Raw genomic sequence first — 16,767 nt, 5'->3', positions numbered from 1 at the left:
CCCTAGTCTATTAGTTTATAATAACTGAAACCAGCAACTGCTGCAGATACCGGAGTAAGATCATATCGTGACATAAGTCACAAAACTATACGATTAATTTCATTTTTATTGATAAGACATTTTAATTTAATTAATACATATAAATAGTACATACATTACAATATGAGAAAAATAAAAGTTTAGATAATGTGAAAACTACAACTAGAGTACGTGCTGTAAACATTCAAAATGGCTGAACTTTTGATCTGGTTGAGCCTGCTCATGGACGGTAGTGGAAGTGCATGCTACCGTCCACGCCCTCTAGCCCCTCGACATTTACACACGCTACAAGTACAACAACAATAATGCATGAACTTAACAATAACGTGGAATGTCCCTATTCCGGTACCTGAGTGTTGGAACATTGGAGTGTCACACGGACCAGTTATCTTGATTTTATTGAAACTTCACACAGTTACAGGGGACATTGCTAGAAAGCATGCATAGTATGAAAGAACAACTTTGTTATACTTCTTTATCTATACTGCAATATAATACATTAGATCCCCAGCAACGTCGAATATCTTTTTGAATGATATTTCTTTTTTTCTAGATGATTCATTTCCTCAAAGGTCAATGTTATGGAACAAAGCATGCTTTAGAAATACGACACCAGTTGTAAGAACTTCTCAAAATACAAACACACTTGCAGGCAGAGTCACGATCTTCGGGTACGTTAGTGATAAAAGTTAAAATGACTGAATTATCAAATGATTTTCTCACAATTTTGAGTGTGAGAAAAACTCACTTGATTTTTTATATGTAATAACTAGAAACATCAGCACAAAAGTCTTCTTCAGCACAAAATTTAATGACAGCTCATTACTTCTTATTATCAAATATTTAAGTGTAAATTGAAATAATCACCATGGGAACAACGCCGTCATGTAATATCATCTCATCTCGAGCATTAGACTCCTATTCTGGCGTGCACGACATCTTATTTCGATCGCTCGAGATAATCTAAAATGTAAGTGTGTCTCCTAAACATACCAACGTTCTTTTACGTTGATGCATTAAATTAGAATATAACATTTATATTCAGATAGTTGCCGACAACTTCCCCACACGATGCTAAATATAAAACTTGGGTGATCTTCTTTCAAAGTCATAGGCTAAACTAGCCCCACCCAGCCCAGCCCAACTTTGTTTAATAACTGCTACAAAATATATTTTTGTAGAAGGAAAGTATAACATATGCGACATAAAAAGGATTGCCAACGAAGGATCGAACCTCGATGTATTGGAGGACAATCAATTGCAAATTGATGTTAGGGTAAATGTAACCAAACCAAGGTTTTACACCACATTAATGAAGCTATAGATGTTACTGAAATGTCAAGGTTTCAGACCACATTAGTTAAGCTATTGATGTTAGGGTAAATGTAACCAAGACAAGGTTTTACACCACATTAATGAAGTTATAGATGTTACTGAAATGTCAAGGTTTAAGACCACATTAGTTAAGCTAATGATATTAGGGTAAATGTAACCAAGACAAGATTGTACGCCACATTAATGAAGCTATAGATGTTTCTGAAATGTCAAGGTTTCAGACCACATTAGTTAAGCTATTGATGTTAGGGTAAATGTAACCAGGACAAGGTTTTACACCACATTAATGAAGCTATAGATGTTACTGAAATGTCAAGGTTTCAGACCACATTAGTTAAGCTACTGATGTTAGGGTAAATGTAACCAAGACAAGGTTTTACACCACATTAATGAAGTTATAGATGTTACTGAAATGTCAAGGTTTCAGACCACATTAGTTAAGCTATTGATGTTAGGGTAAATGTAACCAAGACAAGATTGTACGCCACATTTATGAAGCTATAGATGTTTCTGAAATGTCAAGGTTTCAGACCGCATTAGTTAAGCTATTGATGTTAGGGTAAATGTAACCAAGACAAGATTTTACATAACATTTATTAAGTGATTAATTTAGTTTATATTAATTTTTTTAGCTCAATTGTGATGAAAACTTCAAGCATATTGGAACCACTCTCGAGTCCGCATCCTTGAAAAAAAACAGTACTGGTGTCATATGAGAAGTCATGGTCGTGACTGCAGTGGGGCTCGAACCCACGACCCCTGGATTGAAAGGGCGACACCCTATCCACTGGACCACCGCTCCCCTACAAAGTAGACATTTAGTGTAAACTATTAAGTATTTGATGTTAGGGTAAATGTAACCAAGTCAAAGTTATCAAACACTACTAAAACTATTGGTGTTAAGGTAACATATAACCAAGACAAGGTTTTATACCACATTAATGAAGCTATTGAAGTTAGGGTAAATAACCCCTAGACAAGGTTACAAGGTTTTACGCCACATTAACTAAGCTACTGATGCTGGAGAAAATGTAAAGAATGCAGGGTAAATGTACCCAAGACAAGGTTTTACACCACATTAATTAAGTTATTAATGTTGAGGTAAATGTAACCAAGACGATGTTTTACACCATATCAATTTAGCTGTTGATGTTGGGGTTAATGTAACCAAGGCAAAGTAAATGTAACTAAGACAAGGGGTTACACCACAAATGATGCTGGCTGACAACTATTATTAGGAATGACACTTCGCGTCTTATATTCTTTTCATTTCTTTGTGTTGTCCACATGTGGTTTCGACTGCAATGCTATAACTTTTCAATGAAAACAACGCTGTATAACGTTAGTGCTATGAAGATGCCTATGACACTCCCTCGTCCTCTTATACTTCTAGAAGTCTCATTGTCTGAAAAAAACACACAAGTTATTTGTATTCAGATCTTCCATAGGTGTATTCGTCAAATACATTTCGAAGGAACGTGCCGTCAATTCCAATTGAACATTAGTCAAACAACATATGGCGACGTGTATGAAACAACAGTAAACTTGATCAATGGCTCGAGCCATTATAATCATCTAAAACTCAAACAACTGACGACGACGTCTAAGAAACATCAGTACAACAACAACAACAAATAGTTTTACTGCACATCATCATTCACATGACTTTAGCAACGAGCATTACAAACAAAATAAATATTACAAACATAATGTGTATCATATATTATATAATATAAAACATTTGTAATAGACAACGTGGTCGCATACTTAAGTAAAGGGTCATGATGGAATATCAAATATATGTACCCATACCTTCTTTCTTCTTTAATCTGCAATAAGGTGTATTTGCAGACCACTTCCCGGTGGAAAGGCACTCTATTTTTTCAGCACCAGTTAATTTATACCCGACGTCACACTGGAAAGTCACGTCACTTCCAAACGTCAGACCGGTTATATTCATCGTTCCGTTTACAGGGGCTTCAATCGTTTCGCATTCTAAATATAAAGAAGCAAACATAGCAAGATGTAAATGTACAATTTTTCGATAAATTAAAAGCATAAACCTTTGATAAAGAAATCGTTCACAGTTATTCTATAACTTCGGTTATAGTGAGCAAAAACAAATGTACATTTTATTTTGTTATAGTGTGTGTATCTGGTTTGAAATTTAGTTTTAAGTTAATAAGTCGATGTTTCAAATACATTTTAATCAAACTGAAAGCATATCTCAACTTAAACATACCTAGGTTTTAGCAGTACAGATCAATTACGAAGATTTAACATTGGCGTTTGTAAACCGAAGACTAAGTATCAAATGCAAAGTATTAAAAGCCGTTAAATCGCACACCCTTCCACGTCATAATTAATCCTACAAGAAAATACTTTGGAAGCATAGAACACACGAAACAGACACGATTCATAGAGGTAATGAAACGTGCAATAACCCTCACGTCCCTAGTCATTAGGCTGTTCAATGAATTAAGTCAATGATGCCAACTCATGGAGAAAGAGCGAAAAAATAAAAAATATCATGTCAAATGAAAGAAATCAAAACGTTCTGAATGCAGAATCATCCGATTCGTGTTTAGGTGTTGAATCTGGCAAAATTAATTCATGCAAAATTTATGAAAAAGTATCTTTTGCCACACTCATGCAGTCGAGAGAAAAATGTCATGTTTTAAAAAGGAAACATGAATACAATAGGGTTATTATAACAGTAGTTCGATCTGGGATGCTGTATTCGGCTCGAGTGGATTTTACCAGACTGGATCTCACGACTGAGGCGCGTAAGCGCTAAGTGTGATTCGGCCTTGCAAAATACACGAGAGCCGAATACAAAATCCATGATCTGGCTACTGTTATAATAATGACCCTCTTATTTTATACTCTAGTGAAGTTTTTATATGCGCTATTTATAGAACTGTGTCAGGTCATACATATTAAATGAAAGTAGTCCGGCAACATACAATACAAAATATACAATACGGATTTGTTCTGCTTGTTCTTATTTACTTGTAAAATACAAACAGTATTTTGACAGAATTTATTCAGGTATATTATAAAAGTCCTTGTTCAAAATGCACAAACCTCAGAAAAAAACAGACACTTCTCGCTATTGTTAAATTTCAAAACTTGAGTTTAAAAATTATGGATTTCTGTATAGACTCATCCAATAATCTAAGATCCTATAACGATATTCAAAGAAATTAAGATAAAATCCACTAACCAACTGGACGACAACCTGTGTAGATTCTCCATTTCATGTCCCAGTGGCAAACTGGCATCCATTCCCTGGACAGCCGGTAACCATCATTACACACCAAGACGGCCACAGCACCAATTTCAGTGCCGTTTTCCGCCGCGTTGATATAACCATTTTCTACCTCAGGAGGAGGGCCACAATCTTAAGGATACAACAAGAATATACAATAATTTACAAAGCAAATACTTATTTTACGAGTGTTCTTACTAATTTCGTTAAAATCAATGGACAGGTTTGTTTCCAGTAACGACATAATGTGTCAAGCAACAGAGACTAGCAACAAGGACACCCCAACCCTTGACCCAATGTTAATAATTGTTCGCGCAGTAAACTTTTAAGACCGAAAATAATATCGCATAAAATGGTAGAATTCTGGAATTTTGACAGGTATGTATCCATTCAGTTTGAACTTATTGGCAGATACTGTACTCAAAGGTCTTACAAATGTCCCGCACACGTTGCTTCCATCACGGTTAAAATGATAAAATTTAATGCTATATTTACCTCCATTTATCCAGCTGTACATCACTCCTATCCCATTGAAAACTGCTTCTGAATATTTCCCATCTCCAAACGAGTCTGGTATGCATACCAACGCCCCTAAATTGAATATTCTATATATTCTTAATAATGAAAATCTGATCATTTTATCTTATATCGGTTAAGCGGATGCAATAGACTATAAATTAAGCGCCTCCGTGAATTCGAACAACTTGCGTCGGGAGCTAGGTCGTTTCCAGTTAAAGACGAGTTTGCGTCGTTGTTTCTAGACAGGTACCAGCCCGTACTGGAATAATACACGGGTGGACATTCTGGACCTTCCTTCATTACAGGCTGGAAACTCGCGATATGACTTTCACTGTAACGTTATTTCTAAAATTTAACTAAGACAAACAAATAAGCGTAAAAACGTATACATATACATAGATCAAACGGGAAGGTTTAAAACCATTCTTAATCAAACATTTACACGCATGACTGCCAAATACTTTTGCAATGTCACCAAATGTTTTGGATTTTTTTTTTAAATTTAACTTCAATAATGTGAAATTTTCCTCACCTGTGTTATAGCTAGGCCAGTTGTGTTTTTTGGGTTTATAAAGTATCATTTTAAGGCCTCCCTCTCCCGAAAACGGCAATGTACTCAATACTTTTTCGTAAGCTAAAGTAAATCCCCCAAATACGCAGTCCGTGGGGTCATCGTCTTCGTCTCTGTATGGCGATCTGTACGCTAGAAACGACGAACTTGGAAACCGGAAGTCTTGATTCAGACTGCTAGGACCTCTAACCTCTGCCTGTATTTTGTATACATCAAAGCATATTGAAAGAACAGTTGTTTTTACGGGAGATTACTTGTTTACCTGTACATGTCAAGGTTTTCTCAAACCTAAGGGACACCGCGGAACATAATCCTAGCGCTATCGAAGCTTTTTATCCACGTTGTCCCGAAGGTTGGGATAAAATCTGGACCTAAACTAAAACATTCAGTACTCCGGGATGCATATTATAGCATAACTGGTGTGTATATATTTTATTCAATAGCTCTTGTTTTCAAATGTTTAAAAGCTGCTCCGGGAAACTTGCAAAGGTTTGTAGACAGCTGAAGCAATGGTACATTACTGGAATCCATGATTTGAAAGAATATAGCAAAAAAGGAGTCAAAGTACAAGGGCACTTTTCATGGCCGCCGCGAAACACTTAAACACTGATGATATGATAGTTAAACTGTACAACTGAAGATCATTTAGAAGCACATAATAGAGTCAAATGAAAAAAGAACATAATTTAGAATTCTCACCACAGCTACATTGAGCGCTTCGCTCAGCGGATAGTTCATTGGCAATTCAACATAGCTCGGGAACCTGTCATCCTCTAAGGAGAACATGTACGTGAAGAATGGAGTTAATGTTGATATTTTCCATGCATAAACTTCAACCGTCGCTTCCGAGACAACAATGTCAAAGTTTGTGAGTTTTCTTCCGTCAAATATTGCTTAAATAAACAGAACATGTAACTCCAGCCTGTTGGTTTTCTGACACAAAATGTGGCACTAGAATAAGATGCTTTTTAAAACCCTTTGTATGAAATAACGACAACTAACTAAGATTAATTCTGTTTGCATTTTTTTCTTATTTTTCTCGATTGTAAGCTACTAGCGGGAAATACATATATCGATAATTTAATTCAAACTTACATTTCCTTATAATTCAAGTCTAGTAATATATCCACTGCAGAACTCTAGCATATTTAACTATAAACGGCGACTTACCTCCCCTTATAGAGGAATCTATCCACGTGCGTACACTCTCGTTACTAAATCCATAGACAAGAAAAGCGTTTGTCATGTCAGGCTTATTGTAGAAAACATTTAGTGCTGATCCTAAAATGGAAAAAGGTGAAACACTTCAGAAACAATATTGTGACATTTTAATTCAAAGATATTCAGCAAACTAAACAAGATATATATGTATTCTAAACAACTTTTATTATTATACCCTGGTTTTTCGTTTTTATCTCATTGAATGAAAATTGGACACATTGCTTAATGAAAAGTTCATTTAGGTAAAACATAACAACGATAACAGTTGTATATAAATTCATTGAGCCACGACAGCTCAGCTACAAGTAGAATTTTGCAACGATAGAAAGCTTCACAAAAGTGCAACTTTGTGCTGATTGCTTTGTGGCAAGTAGTGTCATCGGCGGCATTAAATGCTGAAAAACTTTCTTTTGTAAAACAATTATTTCTTCTTTTAAACGTCTGAATAGACCGACTGTATATATATTATGCAACAAGACAAGTCAAAGTTTCTTTTACATACCCACACCATCTGCGTAGAAGCTGCTTCCATTGTTCATCATTTTAGCTCGAACAACAACAAGACCGGGATATTCTCCTAGATTATGTTCTAGTTCATAAAAGGAGTCGCCGGCTGAAATGTAACGGCAATAAGGTAGCTGCTAGAAAAAATACACGGATGCAAGTTACAGATATAAAAAACTGCATTACATTGCACTATGAAATACATTTATTTCGTAAATTTACGCTGAACGTCTATCCATTTAGGTTTGAGTAAGTTAATTTCCAAAGATTCATGTAATGTATGTCAACATATTTTACTTAGATCTAAAACTGCTTTCTCCGAAGCTCATTGTTATACATAATGCCTGACGGACGACAATACAAATCTCTTCCTTTATACAATACAAACACAATGTAATGCAATACAAATTTAAAGTCGGTGCATATGCAAAATTTGTATTGTATATTGCTATGTAGTATAATAGAAAATTCAGTGACAAATTTTAACGAACACCAGTTAAAATACATCATAAGGTGAAGGTCATGTACGCTATGGTACTCTATAGACAAACACGGGAATAGGCATTACAAGCAAAGCAGATGAAAAATAACGCATTTTCAGGAACCAAACTGACATTTTATTTAGACTATATATTACCATTAGACGTATTTGCACGCAGTACTGTGTCGTCTAATAAATCTGGAGTTGGAAGTGATTCTAGCTTCCAAGCTCGTGCTCTCACCCTACCATAACCATGCCAACTGTGTTGATAACCATACCATTGGTCACTTCCTAGAGTAAGAATAACCAAAATATTGTTACCGTCTCTCCTCGTGTCACCTCCTAGAGTAAGAATAGCATACCAAAATATTGTTACTGCCTTTACTCGCGTCACTTCCTAGAGTAAGAGTAACCAAAATATTGTTACTGCCTTTACTCGCGTCACTTCCTAGAGTAAGCGTTACCAAAATATTGTTACTGCCTTTACTCGCGTCACTTCCTAGAGTAAGAGTAACCAAAATATTGTTACTGCCTTTACTCGCGTCACTTCCTAGAGTAAGAGTAACCAAAATATTGTTACTGCCTTTACTCGCGTCACTTCCTAGAGTAAGAGTGACTAAAATACTGTTAATACCTTTACTCGCGTCCACGCAAGACCAAGAAGCATCAAACTTAATTATCAACAAATGGTATTTCGTTGAATTAAAAAAAAAACTTGAGATTTAGTAACTTTCGACTTCGTCAAACAGTCAATGATTTGCGTTGAACAAGGACTGGCTTAATCCTTAACCCTACCCTGCAATCTGTTTCCAATCTCAGATGAGAAATGATCATATGAGGTTAGCACTATCTATATAAATGACATACACATATTAGTGCCACTGGCAGAACCCGCAAATAATAGCATAAGCATAAAATACATATATTGTCCTCTGCCTCTTTACCAACATTGAAAAATCGTTAATGCAAACAGATATCGTGACGACAGGACGTTGCGAACACTAAAACTAAAAGACATTTTACATGCAATCGTTTTCTGTATATCAAGTTGGGTTAACGCTATTTCGCAGCCCATTCTGAATTCTGGCCAGGCTTGGGTTAAACACTGATACATGCTTTAATACTTGCTTATTTGGAGAAAATCATCGGCATTTTCAGTATCCCGGGGTGCAGATATGTGTATATGCCTTCCATCATAGATATACACCACAGCGCTACTGAAGCACGGCATATCTTCCTCTTATGGAAAACCTAGGATCGAAATATTTATGTTAAACCACACGTTTTCTTTGTATTGAACTAGCTAAAGATTACCCAATTTAAATACCCTATGTTACCATTAAAACATATGAATCATATGCCATTGTTATTTCTGCTTCCAAGTAACTTCTTTTTTGCTGTTGTTGTTGTTGTTGTTGGCCTTCCCGTTAAATATTATAGTAAACACACTAGCCTGGTTTTACACGACAATGAATTTTTACTTAAAAGCTAGACTGGTTCAGAGGAAACCTTTAAAATCATATATACCATGCATTATCATTCTTTCTATAATGATGAAAGGGGATCTGTACCTTACATAGAGATGTATAACTGGAATTCAGATTACAAAAATAGATTAATATAGCTTACCTATTGCATGAAAAACATAATTTTCTCTTTTCACCTGCACATCGACTAAGATCGGTACTGTGTCTAGATCATGTTCAAGCACTAGATGCCAGAGAGACCCATTTTTATTCATCCACACCCAGTCACTATCATAATCCGCTTTTGGCAAGTATTTTCCTTGTGCTGTAATAAATTATGTAATATTATAAATAGTTGCACTTTTAAATAATATTTGCATCAAATCAAAATCTGAATTTTTAGAAATTTGAAAGAATAGACTTGCTTGATAGTAATCCAACTGATGACTGGCTCTCCTGCATTCAAACATTTCCATTGACAAAAATTGTGAGAAGCTAGTATGTACGTGATTAACGTCTCTACAAAAGCTTGCACTCACGTCATTTTTTTCAATGTGGCCTCCGTGACCGAGTGGCTAAGGACGCTGACTTCAAACCACTTGCCTTTCTTCAATGTTGGCCTCGCTTGGAAAGCAGTTTTATTTACATCAGGTAGCCTTGTAGCTGCCTTATAGAAGGTCGGTGTTTCTACCTAGGTGCCCGCCTAAGCTTGGAACAATGCCTGGAGGGGAGGAACTGGGATCTTCCTCCACTATAAAAAGCTGAGTAGTCGCCACATGACCTAAAGTGTACCGGTGTGACTCCTAACCCAACAAAAATCAAAACCAATTTCTTACCTTTACAACGGCCATTAACATGTGTATATCCATGGTTACACCTGCATCTATACGTGTTACTGTCCGCCACAAGAGTACACATGGCATGTTTATCACGGCATCTATCCGCAGCAGGATTACACTCACTGTCCACTTCTTTGTCTGCAGAAAGAAGGAAAAAAGTCATTATGTACATCTCAATAACGCCTAGAACTTAAGCTCTAAAAATGATTATCATTAATATAGCATTTAGATACTAAGTCTTGTTTTTCGTACTGATATTAGTTATTTAATCATATACGCCGCATCAATTGAGGTGACCCCCCCCCCCCCCCCCCCCCGCAACTGCACTGTATAATTTTGTCAATATTATCTCCAGGAAAAGGCCCTTACGTTAAAATGAAAGACCGGTTGCATGGTTTTGCGTGCAAAGATAGTTTTATGCTCCATCTAATTGTAAAACATTTCGGTACTGGTACGTTACATTTCAAGAATGGTTTATTTATTTCGCAGGTTGTGGCACTACATTTGTTAGACTATAAGGATCTTACATGCCTGCCTGTGTAAGACGGGGTTTTCCCTACCCGAGGGACAGTGTGGAATGGAAAACCGAGCGTTAGCGAGGTTTTTTATCCATGCTGTCCCGAGGGTAGGGAAAACAGCTGTCTTACACAGGCAGACATGTTAGATCATTTTTCTTGCCTATCATGTTCAAAATAGATCGTGGAGACAAATAGGTTTGGGTATTCCCTGACATTATTTATAAAGTTTATGACGTCACAATGGTACCACCAGTACTATGTGACGTCACCTTAGTGCACGCTATTTTGGACAAGGTTTTTCCCTAGGGAAAGACAGGAATATCTATCCCCGGCGCGTGCTCGGATAAATGTATACTTTCCCCGCTAGGTAGGCAAGAAAAAATTATCTCTAAAGCTTGAACAAAGATCAGGTGAGCTAAAAAGCGCAATTTTCTATAAACAAGTACAAGATAAAGTTGTCTTTCAAGTGTAAAAGTTACCTCTTCCTTTAAAAATACCTAGTAAATTTACAGGAAAAAAAAAATAAAAGGAGAATGTATAATTCACCTTCTAGTACACAACTGGGAATATTTTCCCAGTATCCAAACTTATGGCATGTTATTGTGAACCGTTCATGTTCATATCTGTAAACGAGCATTTTCTGTTTAAGAATGAAGCCCGTGTTACAGCGGGCTCTTGCTTGTGCTCCTGTTGACGTCCCGTTCATTGATGTGTCCGCAAACCCATTAGGAATGACTGGTGTCGGACATCCACTATTCTCTGCAATGGATTATGATCAGAGACTATCAAATAAAATAAGTACAAGTAACCTACTTGAAATTAGTTAAACGTGTATCTGGGAATAAGCTATGGCTTAGTCCGTTCTTGAAAACAAACTCTCGAAGTGTTTTATCGTGAAAAACTTGATTCATGTTTTTTTTTTCTGCTATAATGAAAAAGGTCAAACAAGTTAAAGTTATCTCATCTTTACGCTTATATACAATATTGAGTCTTAAAATTGAAATTTATCTTGTCATAAAGGTACAGCCGCTGTTATTGGTACAACAAACGGAATAGTCAAGCTTCTTGTAGGCTCGGTATATCTGCTTCTGTCTGCCAGAATCTAACCTCTCTTAATTGAAACAAACCTATACTGTGTTGGTGCGCCGTAAAACCCAAATAAATAAATAAATAAATAAATGAAACATTATTATTTGAATATTGTTTTCTATTGTTGGTTTTCCGAAGTTGCTCGAATTTAAATACATTTAGATGTTTAAGTAGTATGAATTAATGATATTTTCCCGACCATTTGCAAAATAAGGCTACATTCAATATGATAATGATACTCGTCCCTCGTAACTTATTTCACAGTTATTTCATGTCCAAAGGTTTATTGGAATCCTTGTAAAATTTCCGCTTTTGACAGGTAATCCGGAATTTTATTATAAATCGCACTAATGATACGGGGTGATTCTTAGGTACTTTTCAAAGGCAAAAGAACTTTTAAATATTCTATAAAAGGTGCTATTCCTGGTGTTTTCAATAAGAGAGTACATATCAGTTACGAATACACATTTAGTTCTGCAAAAAGGCCAAGGACAGTTTTTCTTATAGGAATCTTGGTTATAATTTCTATTGACAATATACAAAATGTTATATACAATAGAGGACAATTTTTTTGTTGAGTGATCATTCAAAGTTTATAAATAAGTGATGCTAACCACACATATTTTGGTCTCAAATATATGATACAGATTAAAGATATAGTAGACCCAAAATGAGTATTTAAAATGGGACCAACTACTACATATCGTTTCAGTAAAAATAAAATCAACCAGAGTTGTCACATGAGTGACGAATTATATCCCCACAATATAGCCTTGTCACAGAATTAAGCCAATTTTAAAGCTGAACTTCCTTGACCTTTGACTTACTGACCTGAAAATCAATACAGGTCATCTGCTGGTCATGACCAACCTCCCTATGAAGTTTCATGATCATCGGCCCAAGCGTTCCCAAGTTATTGTCCAGAAAAGGTTTAAATGTTCTGGGTCACTCTGACCTTTGGCCTTTGGAATTCAAAATTAATAAGGGTCATCTGCTGGTCATGACCAACCTCAGTATGAAGTTTCGTAATCCTAGTCCAAAGTATTCTGAAGTTATTGTCTGAAAACCATTATAAATGTTTCAGGTCACTGTGACCTTGACCTGTGACCTACTGACCACAAAATCATAAGGGATCATTAGCTGGTCAAAACCAAACTCCCTATCAATTTTCATTATCCTAGGCCTAAGAGTTCTCAAGTTATCATCCGGAGACTGTTTAACTGCTTCGTGTTATTGTGACCTTGACCTTTGACCTACTAACTTCAAAGTCGAACTTGACTTGTATTTTATTATGTTACATCTGTTTGCAAAGAATTATGATCCTAGGCCTAAGAGTTCTCAAGTTATCATCCGGAGACTGTTTAACTGCTTCGTGTTATTGTGACCTTGACCTTTGACCTACTAACTTCAAAGTCGAACTTGACTTGTATTTTATTATGTTACATCTGTGTGCAAAGAATTATGATCCTAGACCCAAGAGTTCTCAAGTTATCAACCAGAAACCATATAAGTGTTCCGATTCGCTGTGACCTTGACCTTTGACCTACTGACCTCAATATCAAACTTGACCTGTATGTCATGATGTTACACCTGTGTACAAAATTTTATGATCCTTGGCCCAAGCGTTCTCAAGTTATCATCCGGAAACAATTTTACTGTTCAGGATCACTGTGACCTTGACCTTTGTCCTACTGACCCCAAACTTGACCTGCATTTTCTGATGTTACACCCATGTATCAAAAATTATTTAAATCGGTCAAGCCTTTCATGAGTTATCGTACGGAAACCATGAAAACCAACGGACCGACCGACCGACCGACAAGCTCACTCCTATATACCACACCCACCCCCCACCCCGCAAACACACACACACACACACACACACACACACACACACAAACAAACAAACACACACGTAATTATGACATTTTTTCAATAAAATATACGAAAACCAATTCATATTGTCAATCAAATAAAATTTAAAAGTAAGTGCTGAGAAAATTGTTCAATAAAATTGACTGAATGATACCTGCATAGGAATAAGCGTTCCGTCAATTGCTCCTATGACATTTGGCAACCCGCATTTGTTGTAGAAACTGTACTTTGTACAATTCAGACTTTCCAAAGGAAATCTACAAAACAAAAAAAAACGTACAATTACTTAGATACAAGTTTATCTGCTTCAAAATGTTGTTATGTTAATTTCTACAAACAATTGTTTGTTATTGTAAACAAAAGCCTAGCTCTTTACCAGAACTAGAATAACATTGAACTGTGCTTGCTGAAATATCTCATTATATTGATGATATAATTTCATGTAAAGTTCAGTTGAAATCAGTCACAAGGTTTATAAAACATTGTGTTGTAACACAATTTTAGACAGCCACTGATAAATTGCACAACATCTAAATGTCCAACTAAGTGGGCAGACAAAAGCAGAACACAACTGTACAGTCTGATCATGATCTGCAGCATGAAATTCCCTATGAATTGTAAATGGTGCTGTCTAAATTGAAAGATGAGAAGGTTTAATACCTTATGTTGTCTTATTTGTCATTAATAGCTGTGACAACAGACTCGACTGCATTGCAGACACTACTCCTGCTTACACCATGTAGGTATGCTACCTCCGAGTAAAAGCTACCTTTAGCCAGGTATCTCAGTGTAACAAGAACCTGAAATATAAATTATTTTGCAATCATATATATGACGCTGGCAAGAGTAAATAGCGGCATTACAACATATTTTACAGAGCTTCATATGTATATACTGCCTCAAGAGCATAGTGGTAAAGTGTATGCCTTGAATGCTGGAGGTCTGGGGTTCGATCCCCGGCTGTGTCATACCAAAGGCGTGAAAAAAGGTACTGGTAGCTCCCTTGCTCGGCATTCAGCAATGAGAGGGTTGCTACAGGAGGTAAAATAAGCACAGGTACATATCTGTTACTCGATACCTGGTTTGTCTCACAAGAGCTTTGTAGCTCATGTTGCATGTTGGATTATACTGTATGGGATGATAAAAAAAGCTTGCCATTACCCTTTTTACCTTTATCTTTTATTTATATATTGAATAAGTTTAATAAATAGAATGTGTATTATCATTTTCATTCAATGACTTTCTTACACTCATGCCACTACAAACATTTAATAAAAAGACACATTTTGTTGTAGCATGTAAATTCATCAAGAAGTATGACTATTTATTGCATGGTAAATAGATTTAATTTTGCTTCCTATACACAACCATTTCTTTTGAAAATGCAGTATATTTAAAAGCCAATAGATCCACTGCATAGCACTTGGAAATTCAAGTGTGTCAGTTTTATATCATGCTTGTCTAGAAAATAACAAACGTTACAACCTTTGCCAACTTAAGGTGATGTCACTTTTTGAATTTCCGGTGAATAACAAAAAACCAAAGAATATTCAGTTCTTTCCAAAAACCGTTATATTATATTTCAACCAAATAGTTTCCTTTGTCTACCAGAAAGGAACAATTCTTATATCTTGATATTGAGATTTGGTACCTTTATAACAGAGCTCAACAAAGCAATTTCAAGCACAAATATTAATGTGGAATGTAAAGTAAGTTACACACTAAAATATCCGACCAAGATACTTTCATAAACAATGCATTTGCAGAATAAAGAGATAAAAATAATTTTGACAGCTCGTGAAAACTAATGACAAATTTTGATAGGTATATTATGACTCATGGCCTAATTAATTTTTTCTGTTATTTCTTAATTCCAGTTTGATTTTCATAAAATGAGTATTCTTTATTGTAGCTTACAACTCATACATTAAAACAATAAAAGAATATATTGTTACCTCACTGTCGTTTTGTCTATCCATCTCTCGTACGAATTCCTATTGTTTCAGTCATTTGTCAGTAATTAGAGCAACTCACAGTGTTGCAATCATACAAAACACATCCCTTATTTTCACATAGATTTATCTAATGAGCACATGTATTGGAAACACAATTTCAATACCGACTGTGTATTGTAATAATGCTAAACTATCTCAGCCGTGACGTGTCCTTAAACGCAAATAACAGGAATATAAGAAACCCTATGAATTCAATAAACAGAGATAGAACTATAATGAAACCCTCCAGGGGCAGACATACACCACAAGATGCATCCGCGCAGTCTTGTCAGGATCCATGCTGTCTCAAGTTGAACACAAACAGCATATGGATCCTGACCAGACTGCGCAGATCCATTCTGGTCACAAAAGCACTTAGTTGGTTTTCTCATGGCACGGCTCATATTTTCTTGGTTAACTTGTGAAGGTAGTGTAAGGATATTACAGACTATAGATGGTGTGAAAAAAATACATTGTGTTTGCTTCAATAATGATACAAACGGCACATAATTTACACTTGGGAATCTGAAACCGCAAAACTTAAAATCTTACAAAAAAGTCAGGTTCCGAGAACGTAATCCAATCAAACCACATAGGATAACAAGCGAAATTCATTGTTTATTCGAGAAACTTATTTTTTTAAATGTTAACCATGATGTACGGTCGATATATTACAATTAAAAAATCGACTATGGTTCACGGCCGTGAACCTTTATTTACGAGTTTACGAACATGAACCCCTGTTTACGACCGTGGGCCTAGGTTTATGATCGTGTACCATAGTTTACGGACGTGACATGTATGGAAATTGTTCAATATTCTAACACGATCCGATTCATTTTCCTATTAAACAAAGAAGGCTGGAAACAGTGAATTATTATACAACAATTCACTGTTCTGACGTCACAATTATTACGTCATAGCGTGAAACGGCGTGGCGGCGCGCTGGGAAAAAAACGATTGAAAATGGGCAAGTATTTAATGAATGCCAACAAGGATGTACCTTAAAGTCCTTGGTAACGTGTTAGAATCGAAATAATAGATC

General features: G+C 35.9%; 1 protein-coding gene across 1 annotated transcript; it reads right to left on the bottom strand.

Annotated features, from left to right (window-relative positions):
• Positions 1-233: 233 nt before the first annotated feature.
• On the bottom strand, positions 234-11,501 carry LOC128547458 (uncharacterized). The gene is made up of 13 exons (XM_053520371.1): positions 11,311-11,501; positions 10,244-10,384; positions 9,571-9,732; positions 9,066-9,192; positions 8,098-8,228; positions 7,459-7,569; positions 6,906-7,016; positions 6,435-6,628; positions 5,697-5,931; positions 5,141-5,236; positions 4,601-4,777; positions 3,187-3,369; positions 234-2,779 (listed from the first exon to the last, which is right to left on the bottom strand). Exons 4-13 carry the CDS (start codon positions 9,170-9,172, stop codon positions 2,682-2,684), a joined length of 1,443 nt encoding a protein of 480 aa, XP_053376346.1. The 5' UTR covers positions 9,173-9,192; positions 9,571-9,732; positions 10,244-10,384; positions 11,311-11,501; the 3' UTR covers positions 234-2,681.
• Positions 11,502-16,767: the final 5,266 nt, after the last annotated feature.

The sequence above is a fragment of the Mercenaria mercenaria genome, chromosome 12 (assembly GCF_021730395.1).
Source record: "Mercenaria mercenaria strain notata chromosome 12, MADL_Memer_1, whole genome shotgun sequence".
In the NCBI taxonomy this organism is placed as follows: domain Eukaryota; kingdom Metazoa; phylum Mollusca; class Bivalvia; order Venerida; family Veneridae; genus Mercenaria; species Mercenaria mercenaria.
The sequence above is the reverse complement of the archived record's forward strand: the minus strand, read 5'-3'. Positions and strand labels throughout refer to the sequence as shown.